At 38.5% G+C, this 16,333-nt stretch overlaps 1 protein-coding gene across 3 annotated transcripts in view; it reads left to right on the top strand.

Moving 5' to 3' along the window:
- SEL1L2 (SEL1L2 adaptor subunit of ERAD E3 ligase) overlaps positions 1–14,398 on the top strand; it is a 103,754-nt gene extending 89,356 nt beyond the window's left edge. The window contains exons 18-20 of one of the 3 annotated variants that reach the window (XM_036229685.1): positions 3,284–3,456; positions 13,795–13,923; positions 14,065–14,398. In XM_036229685.1, coding sequence (XP_036085578.1) covers positions 3,284–3,456; positions 13,795–13,923; positions 14,065–14,184 — 422 coding nt within the window. In that variant the 3' untranslated portion in view covers positions 14,185–14,398. Of the gene's footprint in view, positions 1–3,283; positions 3,457–13,794; positions 13,924–14,046 lie in introns of all 3 variants that reach the window. The other 2 variants (XM_016133423.2, XM_036229686.1) reach the window with 2 other exon arrangements.
- The last annotated feature ends 1,935 nt before the right edge of the window (positions 14,399–16,333 follow it).

Raw genomic sequence — 16,333 nt, 5'->3', positions numbered from 1 at the left:
GCAATTTTAGTGAAAAATTCCCCCCAAAAGAAAAGTATGTGTTTTCTAAATGCAATAAAAACCTTGTTTGGAGTGGAGAAACAACACAAAAAAACCCTGAGCTATGGCAGATTACCTCAATTGCAACAAACACAGGTTTATTCCAAGCTAGGAAATATCGTAGAAATTGCACCAAGGAAAAGAGCAATTGAAAATGAGGGACATTAATATTAAACAATTCTCCAATATAAAAATGTCAGGCCCCTAAAAATAATTATGTGTCACAAGAGAGGTCAGTCAAGAGTCCCCGAAGATGTGCCTGCTAAGTGGCTCACTTGAGGTTAGGAAACCTAATAATCAGTCACTGGTGGTGCTTCTCTCAGCAGTTGCTGTATGTGAGAAGGGTGCTGAACCATTGGGGCTCAGTAGTCATCACCCTGCCACTGTGAAACTGAAAGGGAAAGCCCCACTACTGTCAAGTGGCCCCCTGGGAGCCTGTCAAGGTCACCACATGCCTCCAGTTAGCCCTCTAATTAAGGCGAAGCTGAATCCTCTGAAAACCTGCTTGTTCACTGCTTTCCATTCTCAGAGACTTCAGGGGTCCTGCTTACTGCTTGTAAAGATTGAAAACACACAGAAGTCCTGTCCTTTTGTGGTTATGGCCCAGAAGGAATATTGGGGTCAAAGAAAGTTAGCTTTGGGCAAAATTAGAGATGGAGTAGGTTTCTCTCTAGGGTTCCTGGAGCTTCTTGCCTTTCCAGGACCCCTGCAGGCCCATTGCTATAAGGTCGTGTCTACCTGTACATTTTGAAGCACCTGAGAAGCAAGCCCTGCTAACTAATGTTTTTGGCAGCTTAATTTTATGACGTTACTTCTACATTATCTCTAAAAAACTAAAGATGGCTCATGGCATTACATGGTAATAGAGGAGACTAGAAGATTAAGAGAACTTCAGTACTCAAAGGAATCAACTCCAAAATATTTTTGGCATTGCATTAGGCCAAATGAAATTTGGAAGGAGTCCCGCATCCCTCAATGATATACCTCAGACCGTACCACACAGAGGACTTCTTCCTTTTCCAGGAAAGCTTAGACTGTGCTAGAGGGATTGGCCACAGCTGAGACGAATGCCCTAGACAAACATTCTCTTGTCTATTCAATCAACATTGTCCTGGCGAATGGACACACGGACCCCAAAGAGACCCTTAGAGGTCATCCCTAAGTGGCCTTTAAAAGACTAGAATCTCATATGTTAAAATGTCACATGAATTGTTTTTTCTACTCCTAAATGTATCAAAGTTTGCTGGAAAGTAAGATTCTAAAATATTTAACATATAGGGAAAGAATTTTCTAAAAAGTTTTCTACCATGTCTATCCATTCATTCCATAAATACGTATCAAGTACCATTCTACCTCTGGAACTACATCAATGATCAAGAAGCTTCAGAGTTCTTGCCCTCATGAAAGAGAGAGAGAGAGAGAGAGAGAGAGAGAGAGAGAGAGAGAGAGAGAGAGAGAGAAAGTAAACTAGTAAACAAATAAGATAACTGATTTATGCTGCAAAGGATACAAAACATGGAGATGAGATAGATAACTGCTAGAGTGGGGTTGAGGGGACGCTTTAGACAAGGTAGTCAGAGAAGGCCTCTAGGAGGCAAGTGACATTTGTGGTGAGACCTGTATGATGAGAAACCAGTCACATGAAGAATCAGAGAAATACCAAACTTGCCAGACAGAAGGACTTCAAAAATCTTAATGCAGGGATTTTTGAGGCAAGAATGAGCTCAATATGTTGAAGGAATGTTAAGAAGGCCAGAGAACACTGAGAAGTGACGTGCAATAGGGACGGTCAGTGAGGCAGAAGACAGATAGGGCACTGCTCGTAGGTCAGGTAAGGGGGCTGGGTGTTATTCCAAGTACAAAATGAAGCACCTGGGGATTTAACGCAGGGAATAACATGATTTGATCTTACATTTTAAAAAGATCATCTTGGTTGTTCTGTGGAGAATAAATCGAAAAGAACAATTTGGAGGCTATTGTAGTTTTCCAGACTTGGACTAGATGGTGAAGGAGAGGGCAAGAAATGGATGTGTTTTAGAGGCAGAACTAACAGGACCTGCTGATGGATTCAGTAGTGGAAGTGAGGGAAAAATAATTAAGAATAATTATCCTAGATTTATGGCCTGAATAATAGTGCTGCTGGCACTAAGATAGGGAGAAAACTGATTATTTTGTTTGGGGGAGGAGGTAGCAGGATGTTAGGAATCTTTTTTGGGTGATTTAAATTTGAGATCCAAGTAGAGAAGTTAATAAGGCAATTATGAGAGTCTGGGGCTTAGGGTAAGACAGGACTATAGATATAAATTTGGAAATTGTAAACATAAAGATAGCAATGGAACTAGATGAGATCACCTAGAGAAAGAGTGGAAGAGGTTGGTGGAGGGGGAGGGAGGCGGGGAAGAAAAAAGAAGGGGAAGAAGAAATGCAAAAAAGAAACTGAGTAACAAGCCATTGATATTCTAAAATTTAGAAGTTGGGTAGAAGAGTCAGGCAAGAGTTTGAAAATGAAAAGTCTATGAGGCAGGAGGAAATCAAGAGAATGAAATGTCACTGATGTCAAGCTGGATCGGATGACTTCAGTGCTGCTAGGGGTCCAGTGAGATAAGGATAGGGAAGTGGCCAATGGATCTGGCTGTATGGAGATTATCAGCCACCTTGAAAGTAGGGGGTTTACGGGGAGAGGAGCAGAAGACAGATTGGAATGGGTTGAAGAATATTTGAGAGATGAAGCTTTGGAGATGGTGAGTATAGAATACACTTTTGAAAAGGCTGGGTGCGAAGTGAACAGAGAAATTGGGAACAGTTAGAAGGAGGAACCATAGGATAAAGGGTTGGTTTTTCTTCATAGAAGATAGCACGTGTGTTTGATTACTGATGGAACTGATCTTGAAAAGAGAGAGAGAGACTGATTATGCTGGAGAGTAGAGCTTCAGAAGTGGAGTCTGAGAACTGGAAGGTGGGATACAGTTTCCCGAGAGTTGACCTACTTTCAAGAAATAAATTTAAAATGTAAAATTTATGATCTTTTATTCTTTAAGAACATTTACACTATACCATGGGAGTTACCCTATAGTGAAGACAATTAGCATTGAGTGTTATATTTTGTATTCCATAAATTATATCTAATCCTGACTTTGGGATTCTGAGTGACTTTTTCCTTTTTTATGTATATTATCATTAGGTTGAGTTACTAGGAACTATACATGAATCATTTGGATTCTTCTCTTTCTAATATTTCTATCAGGCAATGCATTTGCTAGAGTAAAAATTGGCGATTACCATTACTATGGCTTCGGGACTAAGAAAGACTATGAAACAGCAGCCAAACATTACAGCATTGCAGCAGACAAATACCACAGCGCACAAGCCATGTTCAATCTGGCCTATATGTATGAACACGGTTTAGGAATCTCAAAGGTAATTGTGTTGGTAAAAATCCTAGTAAGGGCAGCTGTATGGGAATAGAAAATTTACAAATGTTTTGCATTTCATTGATGTTATCAAAATGTAAAGGAAATATTTGCTGAGTCCCTCCCGTATGCCAACCAACACATATTATTTACCCTAATATGAATCCTATGCAGTAGGAGTTATTTTTACAATTCCTGCACAAGGATATTACTAATGAGTAGAGTAAATCTAGTCTAGGCCAATTTGTTTCATAAATTCATACTTTTTCCAGAAATATTGGTGGGCCCCGTCTGGACTTCCTTCATTAAAATTTCCAATGACTCTAAAGCTCTAAGAAATAAGGAGCAAGTGGGAATGAGGTCAGAGATGGATACCAAAGCGGGTGTCTTATGAAACACCCACTGCGTATATGACAGTGCTGAGCACTCTAGGGAGGCCCAAGAGAAATAGGTCTCCCTCCTTTAAAGACTACACATGACTTGAGGAGATGCAGCATAGTCATTATGAAAAAGAGCAAAACAAAGAAATATTGGGTAAATCTCTTACATAGTAAATGTAATTAAGGCAGAAGATGGCATTGGCATCTGACAGGGTGATAAAAGTTTATTAAATATCAATAATGGCAATAGCCAGGTGTTGGTTTGTTAAGTATACTATGTCATTTAAATCACACAACCACTCAATGAGGTAAAGCTTATAATTGCCTTCAATGTATGCATCAGGAAACCGAAATACAGAGGTTAAGTCACATGGCCAAGTTTGCAAAACTTATCAGTGGTGGTGTCACAATTTGAACCCAGGCCTGTCTGACCCCAGGTTTTGGGGGGAGAATGGGCCCTGAATTCAGTGATTCTTAGTGCTCAAGCACTAAGAATTTCACTTCAGTCTTTATATCTCTGGCTGCATTTCTACAGCCAGGTTGTGAGGGGGTTATTCACTTTTCTGTGATCTCTTTTTTTAATGCTCTTTTTTTCTTCTTCCAGTTGTGTTAGCAAATGAGAGCTATTGGTAGGGAATTTTCTATCTGATAACTGCTAATGATTCACACAGCAACCAAGTGTGTCTTATTGAGGTCCTGACGATCCAGTGATGGAGATCCCTGCCTTCGGTGCTCTCCAATGGCCTGCCTTGTGGCTAATTACTTTTCATCAGCCCCAGCACTCTAAGCAGTGAAAGGATGTCAAATGCAAATCCAGTCTGTTCCTCCATTCTTAGCTGCTTCAAGCATCCTATGTTTATAAAATGTAGGGAATGGGGGGAATGGGACTAGACGATACAGCTATATTAGATGACTCTTTGGATGTCATTTAGCCACACCTCACTCCCCTGAAACTGTCATCCACATCAGTAAAACAGAATAGTGACACCTTTCCTGCCCCAAACTTTGAGGATAGAATGAATAAGGCTTTGTGGAAGGGCTTTGTAGTCAAACAGTGCATGGAATGGCTGTTATTTAGATCAGACGAGAATTTGAATGACTGCCAAGTAAGGCTTCAATAAGATTAAAGCTTTTGTTCATCATTCCCCCATGCAAAACACAACAAGAATGGTGAGAGAGGCATTGTCTGTATAAAGAATAAAAGTAACACCACCCCATGAGTTAAGTTCAAATTAACTCTTCCGCCCCCCTGTAATTCAAGAAGGACTCTGAACACAGGGCCAACTATACAAGAGAAGACACTGCCTGGTGGTGCCAGCTGGCCAGCTGTGCCAGACAGTTTGATTTTCCTCCTGGAAGTCATTGCTGGTTGCTCTCATAGGCACTTCTTCTCAATGTGAGATAGCAATTGTCGAGACATACATTTCATACATTTAGAAAACATTATGACATTTCTCACTGGCCATATTTCTGTTCTTTTCTGCTTGGTTCCTATTTTATTATGGGTAGTTCATTTTAGTCAGTCACAGGCATATTTTTTTTTCCTACAGAAAATCTCTACATGTAAAACAACAACAATAAAAACAAAAACAAAACAAAATAAAAAAAATAGGGGCTGCATTTACTCTTAAACCTGGACATGGGAATTTTAGATTTAATTAATGAGGAGGCATTGCTCTTTTTCTTTGTTAATTTCCTTTATTTAGCAATTAGAAAATAATTTGGTACCCAGGCACCAAATTTATTAATCTGTTTACCTTGTAGATTAATGAGGAAGTACCACCTTGTCCAGTTCTTAAAATAAAAATGCTGAGAATTAAAAACCCAAAGCTTGTTCTAGTGATGGTTAATGAAAGCAAAACAATTAGAACAGACTTTCATAACATTTAAATCATGGAGTAATTAAAAATTTCTTCAACAAGGCACTTCACAACCCTCTTTACTAGTCAATCTTCATGCAAAACAGTGGGAAGGATGAGTATAATATCATTATTAGAATTTCTCTGAGAATCCAAAAATATGTGATGTGGAATTAGGTTTTGTAAATTCTCTGTGTAAGCCATCTAGGAGAAGAAAGTGAAGTATCAATCAACTCTTAGTAAATTAATGTGAAAAAAATAGGTCACTTGTTCTCATCTATTTTTAGGAAAGGGCATTGGGGCTAGGGTGAGCAGGAGAATTATTCTACTAGCTTCTCTGAGAAGCATCTCACTCCTCAGTTTCTGACTTCTGATTAAGTGCAATAAGTTCGTGATTTGTGTGTTTACCACCCAAAGTCCAGTTTGCTTCAGCTACCATATATTTGATCCTCTTTACTCACTTCACCCTCCCCATCTACCTCCTCCCTCCTCCCTTACCCCACTAGTAACCACTAGTCTATAGTCCATGTCCATGAGTCTCTGTTTGTTTGTCCTGCTCATTTGTTGCTTTTAGGTTTATATCCCACATATAAGTGATATCGTGATTTTCAACTTTTTCAGTCTGGCTTATTTCATTTCGCATGATTATCTCGAGATCCATCCATGTTTTTGCAAATGGCAGTATTTCATTCATCTCTTCTTATGGCTGAGAAATATTCCATTGTATATATGTATCACAGCTTCTTTACCCAATCATCTATCATAAGACATTTCAGTTGCTTCCGTGTCCTGGCCACTGTGAATAATGCTGCTATGAACACTGGTGTGCAAATATCTTTTTGGATATGGGTTTTCAAGTCTTTGGGGTAAATACCCAGTAGAGGGATTGCTGGATCATATGGTAGATCAATTCTTAGTTTTTTGAGGAACCTCCATACTGTTTTCCATAGTGGCTGTACCAATTTGAAGTCCCACCAGCAGTGTATGAGGGTTCTGTTTCCTCTGCATCCTCTCCAGCATTTGTTATTACTTGTCCTGTCGATTATAGCTATTCTAACAGGTGTGAGATGATATCTCATTGTGGTTTTGATTTGCACTTCCCTAATAGCTAGCGATGTTGAGCATCCTTTCAAATATTTGTTGGCCATTTGTATGTCCTCTAGGGAGAAGTGTCTGTTCAGATCCTCTGCCCATTTTTTGTTTGGATCATTTGTTTGTTGTCATTGTTGTTATTGAATCGTATGAGTTCTTTGTATATTTTGGATATTAGACCCTTATCAGAGGTGTTGCTTGCAAATATATTTTCTCATTCAGATGTTTGTCCCTTTACCTTGCTGACAATTTCTTTTGCTGAGCAGATTTTTAGTTTGATGTAGTCCCACTCATTTATTTTAGCTTTTACTTTCTTCGCCTTTGAGGTCAAATTCATAAAATTCTCTTTAAGTCCAAGATCTTTGAGTTTAGTTCCTATGTTTTCTTCTATGCATTGCATTGTTTTGGGTCTTGTATTCAGGCCTTTAATCCATTTTGAGTTAATTTTGGTGATAGACAACAGTCTAGTTTCAGTCTTTTGCAGGTGGCTTTCCAGTTTTCCCAGCACCATTTATTGAAGAGGCTTTCCTTTCTCCACTGAATGTTTTTGGCTTCTTAGTTGAAAATCATTTGCCCATATAAATATGAGTTTACTTCTGGACTCTTGATTCTGTTCCACTGGTCTGTGTGTCTGTTTTTCTGCCAATATCATGCCATTTTAATTACTGTCACTTTGTAGTATAATTTGAAGTCAGGCAGAGTGATGCCTCCAGCCTCATTCTTTTATCTCAGGATGCCTTTGGCAATTTGGGGTCTTTCGTGCTTCCATACAAATCTGATGATTTTTTGTTGTATTTCTTTAAAAAATGCCAATAGGATTTTGATGGGGATTGCATTAAATCTGTATAATGCTTAGGTAATAAGGCCATTTTAACTATGTTGATTTTTCCAATCCAAGAACAAGGAATATCTTTCCATTTCTTTGTCTCTTTGATTTCTTTTAATAGGATCTTATAGTTTTCATTATATAAGTCCTTCACGTGTTTTGTTAGATTTATTCCTAGGTATTTTATTCTTTTTGTTTCAATTGCAAAAGGAATTATTTTTTCCACTTCTTTTTCTGACATTTTGTTATGAGTGTAGGGATGCTATGGATTTTTGAACTTTGATTTTATATCCAGAAACTTTACTGTATTTTCTTATTGTTTCTAATAGTGTTCTTGTGGAGTCTTTTGAGTTTTCTATATAGAGAATCATGTTATCCACAAATAGCGACAGTTCGACTTCTTCATTTTCTATTTGGATGCCTTTATAGCTTTCTCTTATCTGATCACACTTGCAAGGACCTCCATTGTTCTATTGAATAACAGTGGCAATAGTGGACAGCCTTGCCTTGTTCTTGATCTTAGAGGGAAGGTGTTTTGTTTTTCACCGTTAAGTATAATGTTGGCTGAGGATTTGTCATAGATGGCCTTTATTATATTAAGGTACTTTCTTTCTATACAAATTTTATTGTGTTTCGATCATAAACGGGTGCTGTATCTGATTGAAGGCTGTCTCTGCATCTATTGATATAATCATATGATTCTTATTTTTTAATTTGTTTATGTGGTGTATCACATTAATCGATTTGCATATTTTGAACCATCCCTGTGCCTCTGGAATGAAGCCCCCTTGGTCATGGTGTATAATCTTTTTAATATGTTGCTATATTCAGTTCACTAATATCTTATTTAGGATTTTTACATCTATGTTCTTGAGAGATACTGGTCTGTAGTTTTTTGTGTGTGTGTTATCTTTACCAGGTTTTGGTATCAGAGTAATATTGACCTCATAAAATGAGTTGGGAAGTATTGCCTCCTCTTTGATTTTTTGGAAGAGTTTGATGAGACTAGGTATTAAATCTTTGAAAGTTTGATAGAATTCATTGGTGAAGCCATCTGGTCCTGAAATTTTACTTGTTGGTAGGTTTTTGATGATTGTTTCAATTTCGATACTGCTGATTGGTTTATTTAGATTTTCCAGTTCTTCTTGATTAAGTCAAGGATAATTATATTTTTCTAAGTACTAGTCCATTCCTTCTAGGTTATTAAATTTGATGTTATAGACTTTTTCATATTATTCTTGTATGATCCTTTGTATTTATGCAGTTTCAGTCTTAATTTCCCCTCTTTCATCCCTGATTTTGTTTATTTGTATCCTTTCTATTTTTTCTTTTGTGAGTCTAGCCAGGGGTTTGTCAATTTTATTAACCTTTTCAAAGAACTAGCTTTTGGTTGCATTTATTTTTTCTATTGTTGTTTTTTGTTGTTGTTATTATTTTAAATTTCATTTATTTGTGCTCTAACTTTGATGATTTCTTTCCTTCTACTGGCTTTAGGCCTCATTTGTTCTTCCTTTTCTAGTTTTTTTAAGATGAAGCATTAGATTGTTTATTTGAGCTTGTTCTTGTTATTGGAGGTAGGCCTGTAATGATATGAACTTTTCTCTTATGACTGCTTTTGCCATGTCCCAAAAGTTTTAATATATTGTACTATCATTATCATTCATCTCTATGTATTTCTTTATCTCTCTTTTTATTTCTTCTCTGACCTAGTTATTGTTCAGTAGCATGTTGTTTAATCTCCATGTATTTGTGGTTCTTTCCATTTTCTTTTTACAATTGATCTCTAGTTTCAAAGCATTATGATCAGAGAATATGGTTGGTATGATTTCAAACCTCTTATATTTGTTGAGGCTATCTCTGTGTCCCAGCATGTGTTCAATTCTTGAGAATGTTCTATTATGCACTAGAGAAGAATGTATAAGCAGCTGTTTTGGGATGGAAGGCTCTGTAAATGTCAATTATATCCAATTGGCCTAATGTGTCATTTAAGGATATTATTTTCTTATTGATTTTCTGTTTGGATGATCTGTCCATATCTGACAGTGGGGTATTTAGGTCCCTTGCAATGATAGTGTTTTGGTCTGTTTCTCCTTTAGTTCTATTAGTAATTGCTTTATGTATTTCAGGACTTCCTGACTGGGAGCATAGATATTAATAAGTGTAATGTCTTCTTGGTGCTTGATTCCCTTTATCGTTATGAGGTGTCCCTCAGTATCTTTCTTTACCTTTTTTATTTTGAAGTCTATTTCATCCAATTTTAGTACCACTACTCCCACTTTTCTCTGAATACCATTTGCTTGAAATATCATTTTCCACCCTTTCACTTTGAGTCTATATTTGTCTTTGGAACCAAGATGTGTCTCCTGGAGGCAGCATATGGTTGGGTTTTGTTTTTTGATACAATCGGCAACTCTGTGCTTTTTTATTGGTAAGTTCAGTCCATTTACATTTAGGGTGATTATTGAAATATGAGGTCTTCTTATATCCATTTTATCTTTTGCTTTCTGGTAGTTTGGTGTTTCCATTGCTTCCTTGTCCTTGTGTTTCTATTTTCTTTATTTTGGTTGGCTTTTGTGGGTTTCCCTTCTAGTCCTTCTTTTATGTTATATACTTCAGTTCTGAATCTTTGGCATGTGGTTACTATTACATATATGTAAAGGATAGTTATATATATACAATCATCCCTTTTCTTCTGCGCGTGCCTTATCTCCATTACTCTTTATGAATTTGGATCTTTGAATCCTCCCCTTTTCAGTTATTGTCGTCTCAGTTTGTCCTTATGTATGCTGAACGTTCATTACTATCTTGCTATAGCAAATCTCTTTTTATTTTAAGCTTATTTAAGCTTACAATGCCCTGTTCCTAGTAAAGGTTGCACTCCATTGCTAGTCACCTTACTCCTAATTATGCTTTTTTTTGGTCCTTTTGATTTAGGTGAGCTGACCCATTTCAGTATTTCCTGTAGTGCAGGCCTCCAGAAGGTTTATTTGGTTCCTTTTGAGGGTTTCAATCTCCATGCTAAAGAACTCATTCTGCTCATCTAGTTGTTTTTTCAATTCCTGAAATGGTTGATATGATTCGTTTCAGATCTCACTGAGTTTTTTCAGAAGTACCATTCTGAATTCTCTGTCATTTAAGTCACATATTTCTATGTCTGTAAACTTATTTTCTGTAGATTTTTCTCTTTCTTTTTGAAATGCCTTGTCATCTTGGTTGTTCATGGTGTAATGGACTATTTCTCTGCCTGAGCATTAATGGAAATGTGTTCTGCTTTTTTCCCTTTTTTCCATAAAGATTTATTTTATTATATCCCTTAGCCTGTTGCAAAGAAGATGTTTTTCTTTTGGTTTCCGGTAGGTGGAATCTAAGCGTCTTGAATCTCTGCATTATATAAAGCTTTAAAAATGCCTTTTTATTTTCTTGTAAATATTTAATCACATTCACTACCTTCAGTTTCAGTCCCTGTCAGTGTTAGCAACAGTTTTGGTAGCATTTGCTCAGATTCCGCTGGGGGCTTTGTGGGGTTCCATATCGGAGCTATGGGGGAAGGGCCCTCTGAGTTGAGGGATGGGGTCTGCAGCTCAGTCTTGGATTTGCAACCGTGGCTGGTAAAAATAAACTGTTGTTTTTCTGCTGTCCCCTTTTTCCTCCATCCCCGTTTCTCTGCCTTATGCCCTAATGACTGGGCACTGCCGTTAGCCACGTGGATCTCACAGCACTCCCAGGCAGAGCTGCTCAGGAAAGTCACTGCACCTTCTCCTCTCCTCCTCCTCCTACAGAGAGCTTCTGCTGCAAGAGGTAGCTCCTTTGTTTCTCCCAGTCCACTGGCTGACACCTAGGGTTCTGACCTGTGGTAGCTCTTATGTGCAGATCCCATGCTCAGACATGCTGGTGTGCTGTTTTGGGATTTTTGTTGTTGTTGTTGAGTTTTAGATGTTCAGTTTATTGTTATTTCAAGGGGAGAGATCTAGGGACGTCTCTCACTCCATCATGTTTCAGCCAATCTCACACCTGACATTTTAGTTAGAAACATATTATTTTAGAAGAGTCTGTGGATCAGTTTACATAGTATCCTAAACCACTGAATTTAAAGCAGAATTAACTCAAATATACTACAAGTAAGTTAAGTGTATGTGGGTTAGGTGTGCATTTAATGAACTTTGGCCATTATGAAAACACTATCGAGACATAATTTTTTGTTTGAACTATTCAAATTTATTATTAACTAAATAAAGGTCAAGGAGTCTTTTCTGGAGGCTAGTAATAAAATTTGTTTTAAATTAGTTGCCCTAATGAGCCACAGGTGTTCGAGAATTTCTTTGGGAATTTTAAAGACTTCCTATTCCACCCTACCTCCACCCACTGCAAATTGTGAGGCCGGCTGGATAAGGAGTGAGCGCCTCCCACTTCAATGATGCTTCTCACTATTTTTCATTATGAATCTAGTGACTGAATTGTGATATTTGTGCCTCAAAAGATAAATTAAAAACTATTGCTTGACTCAAATAAGAATGAATGCCTGAGATACTGACAAAGGCTGCCTTTCCCTGAACTATTCAAGTAAATATGTCTTTCACTTGTGGAGGGTGACACAGCCATTTTAAATGAACACATATTGGATTTGTTAGAATTAGGGACACAAATTAGAGTTTTTATCACATCCATTTTCTCTGTTGCAGGGAAGATTTGTTTTTTAACAGTCTACTATGTTACTGAATTTTAAGTATTTTAAGCAAGAATGTTCCTCTCTCCAACAAATCAATTTATCAGACCACAAAGCTTTGGGAAAATTTAGGAATTGACAAGCAGAACAGAACTGAGAGAGGACACTACCTAATAAATAGTTTAGGAGAGGCCTTGAGGATTTATAATGATTTAACTTTGGGAATTAAAGTTCTGGGAAATAAAGAGGAACAACAAAGGAACAACAAAATTGGATGACCACAGTTTGTGAAAAAACTCTCTTCTTCCTCTTCTTATTAAAAATAATCCACAGACACCCAAGCAAAGTACAATTTTGGGAAAGGCCCAGGGTACTTCAACCTACTTAGCATTTTCATTACTCTATTTGGGAAAACAAAGCAAAAATAAAGCAAACAAAAACAAGCCATAAGTAGGTGAAAACAAAAGAAAAAAAATGTTTATGGTTAAAAAAATAATAATCCCTAAAAATATAATGTCTTTGAAGAAATCAAATTCCAGCTTGAGAACAAAAAACAGTTTATTCATTCATTCTACAAGTATTATCAAAATCTTACTATGTACCCAGCACTTCATAAAGCTCTGGTAACTCAGAAGTGAGCAGGCAGTTCAGGTTCAAGGACCTGGAGACAGACTGAGAGACAAATTCTGTAACCTCAGGTATGACAAGTACTATGAAGAAAACTTGGAACTTTAAGTACTTGTTACTATCTGTATTTTAGGGAACTGTATGTTAGTGCCTAGTGTTCTCCTGCTCTTTTAATTGGAATCAAACCGAATATAGGGTCCAGGGGAATCCAAGAAAGCTTTTTGGAGACTGTTAGTTTCCTGTGGCTGCTGTAATAGATTACCACAGATTTAATCAATGTCATCTCACAGTTATCTCACATTTATTATCTCACAGTTCCTGCAGGTGAGAAGTCTTGGTGAGCTTAGTTGGATCCTCTGCACAGGGTCACAGGCTTAAGTCAAGGGTATGTCCCTTACTAGGAGCTCTGAGGAAGCATCCACTTCCCAGCTCATGCAGGTCGTTGGCCAAATTCAATAACTTGCACTTAGGTCTGAGGACCCCGAATTTCTTGTCAGCTGTCCACATTCCTTCTCATTCTTCCCATGTGGCCCTCCAGCCATGGTGGGTTGAGTCCTTTGCGTGCCTAGGAGCTCTGACTTCTTCTATATATCTCCCATTTTCTCTTCTGCCTTCAGCGCTGAGAAAACTGTTGTTAAGTGCTCCTGTGATTATACTGAGTCCACCTGGGTAATCTGGCTACTCTCCGTATCTTAAGGTCTGTGACATTCATTACAACTGTAAAGTCCCTTTTGCCATGTAACGTAACATAGTCATAGGTTCCAAGGCATAGAACATGAATGTCTTCGGGGAGCCATCTTGCCTACCAAAGATAAATTATGATATTACAAACAATGGTTTGTTTGTTTACCTTTGAAGAATTTGTACCTAATGACCATGAGCCATTCTTCTATTCCAGGACATTCACTTGGCTAGGAGATTGTATGATATGGCTGCTCAAACAAGTCCTGACGCCAACATGCCTGTGTTACTTGCTCTCATAAAACTGGAAACTGTGCATTTGCTCCAAGATGTCCTGTTTTTTAATGTAAGTTTGTCTCAAATGGGTCCCAAATCTCTGAAAACTCCAGTGAGCAACACTGAGTGGTGGGATGGAGGGAGATGATATTTCTGAATAAAGTGGGAGGCTTAGAAAAAAATTTTTTGATAGAATTTTTTTTGCCAACAGTTTACAATGATATGGAAATGGATAAAATTGGACAACACCCTTGGACCATACTGGGACTTATTTGTGATTGGCTTGATTGTTGCTGTGCTGATCTTCTTACTTAGAAATCGTTTTGGGTAGGATCTGGACCACAAGAAAACCTGCTCATAGGAACCAGTTCACTCTAAGGTATCCTCACTAAATAAAGAATTTCCTTATCAAACTCGAGTCTGCTACAGATTTCGCACATTGGCCTGTGATGGAAAATGGACAAAGCTTGGGACCTGTCCTTGGAGAAATGATTTCAGACTTCTTAGAGGGGCTGAGAACTGGTCACCTAAGACTTTATTACAAACTCATCATCTTGATGATCTTTTTCTGAGTTTGAGATAAAGACCACCTATTTTCATGCTGTTATAACAACCTTTCAAGAGAACAAATGAGTGTCTTGGCTCCTACAGATATACTGAGGTAGGGCGTAGGGGGAGTTCTGGAAGGGTAGGAACACAGATCCTTCAGAATCTGATAAAGACAAAAATTTCAAATAGACCATCGTGTGGGAATAATCCTATGAATCACATCATGACCCTAATGAGCAAAAGCTCCTTGTGGCATTCTGTGCCAGAGAGATCAACTAGGATTCCTTGCCAAAGGGTCTTCTATCAAAGCTGTTAGCATCTGGGTAGCAAACAACATCATTTGGGATCTGTTCAGCAATTGCACCCCTCTCTTCCATTCCTTCTTGGAATCTTATTCTATCTGGGGAATTCCCTTTGGAGTACCCATAGAGGGAGATGGTACCAGCCTCCTAAGACAGAAGCTAAAGTGTCTGGTTCTCTATCTCTGACAGGCAAAGCAGGGCCCGAGAGGCTGGTGGCAGGGTGGGTGGGCAGAGTGCAGGAGGCCCATGACTCATGTCAAGGGCCAGGCTTGGATCTCAGTTCAACATCTCTTTAGCTTTTCAATCTCAGTTTTCTGATCTGCAAAATGGGAAGAAATAATACCTATCTCAGAGAGCCAGTAGGAGGATTAAATGAGATAACACATGTAAAGAAACTATCACAGGGCCTGGCATCTAGAATGAACTCCATAAATGGTGACTTTTAATACTCCTTATTCATGGCAAATTGGTTGGAATATAGGGAAAGCTCAGTTGATAACAATCTGTATGGTTTCAGGGCCCTGCAGTCAGTTCTCCAGCTCAAATGCTGGGTCTTTCGGTGGGAAAAGATCCTGCTTGCCTACTTGAAAATCCAACCCATGTACAAGAAAAGAGTTAATTAATAACATCAATCAGAATCAGAAAACAGAATGAAATGGGGGAACATTGGATTTGGAACTAAACAACCTTGGATTTGAGGTCTGGCTCTATCCCTTAGTAGCTCTATGACTTTAGGCATAATTTCTCCAAATCTGTTTTTCTTCCATAAAATGGGATTACTGTCTACTTCACTGGAGAATTGTGAGGCTTAAAGAAGCCTAACTTCAAAAGTGCTTTTTAAACATCGCATATACACATACTAGCCACAGTCATTTATTTGGCCATGAACTAATCCTGGCCTGTTTGAAGTCCAATGTTTAGAATTTCCTGGAAACAAACCCCGATTTACTAGAGTTCCAGCTCCAAAGGATCCAGATTAATTTCTAAAAATGTACAACGAAGGAGCAGACATCCAAACCTCAGGTCCGGGCCTAATGGACAGGCTGACTATGCAATTATTTCCCACAGATGTCTGGAATGTGGGCATGTCACAGGCAAACATTAAGACAAAGAGGAAAATGTGGAAGGCAAAGTAGATGAGTCCTGGCTCCGAGTCTGGGTGAAAAATGAACTCTTGCAGTAAAGCTTATGAAAATAGCTGCAGGCAGGGATGAAAGGGAGACCCTTTTTGTGGCTTGCTGTGTAGAGAACACTGCCTGAAATATAGGAGCAAGGGCAGCATAAGCTCATAAATTTCCCATTTCAGCTAATTCCTCCAAGTAAATGTGAGCAGAGGCCTTGAAAGTATGAGTGTTTTAGGGTGCTCGAATCATTCAAACATTCATTTCTGGACCTCTTCTCTGTAGCTGCTGCTGTAGCAGTTCCCGTCACCACAGTGCATGGATGGGCACCTGCTGGCACCTGGGCAGCTTCATGGTACCTGACCGAGGGAGAAAGAGCATCTCACCTCTAAGCCACTTCTCTGTCCTGGTTTTGACAATTACACGTGCGCGCGTGCGCGCACGCACACACACACACACACACACACACACACCCTTGCTGGACACACAGAGCTCCTATTCTTTTTCC

Source organism: Rousettus aegyptiacus, unplaced genomic scaffold (genome assembly GCF_014176215.1).
Source record: "Rousettus aegyptiacus isolate mRouAeg1 unplaced genomic scaffold, mRouAeg1.p scaffold_m13_p_12, whole genome shotgun sequence".
Taxonomy (NCBI): Eukaryota; Metazoa; Chordata; class Mammalia; order Chiroptera; family Pteropodidae; genus Rousettus; species Rousettus aegyptiacus.
Note: the sequence above shows the minus strand (reverse complement) of the source record. Positions and strands in the feature narration are given on the sequence as shown.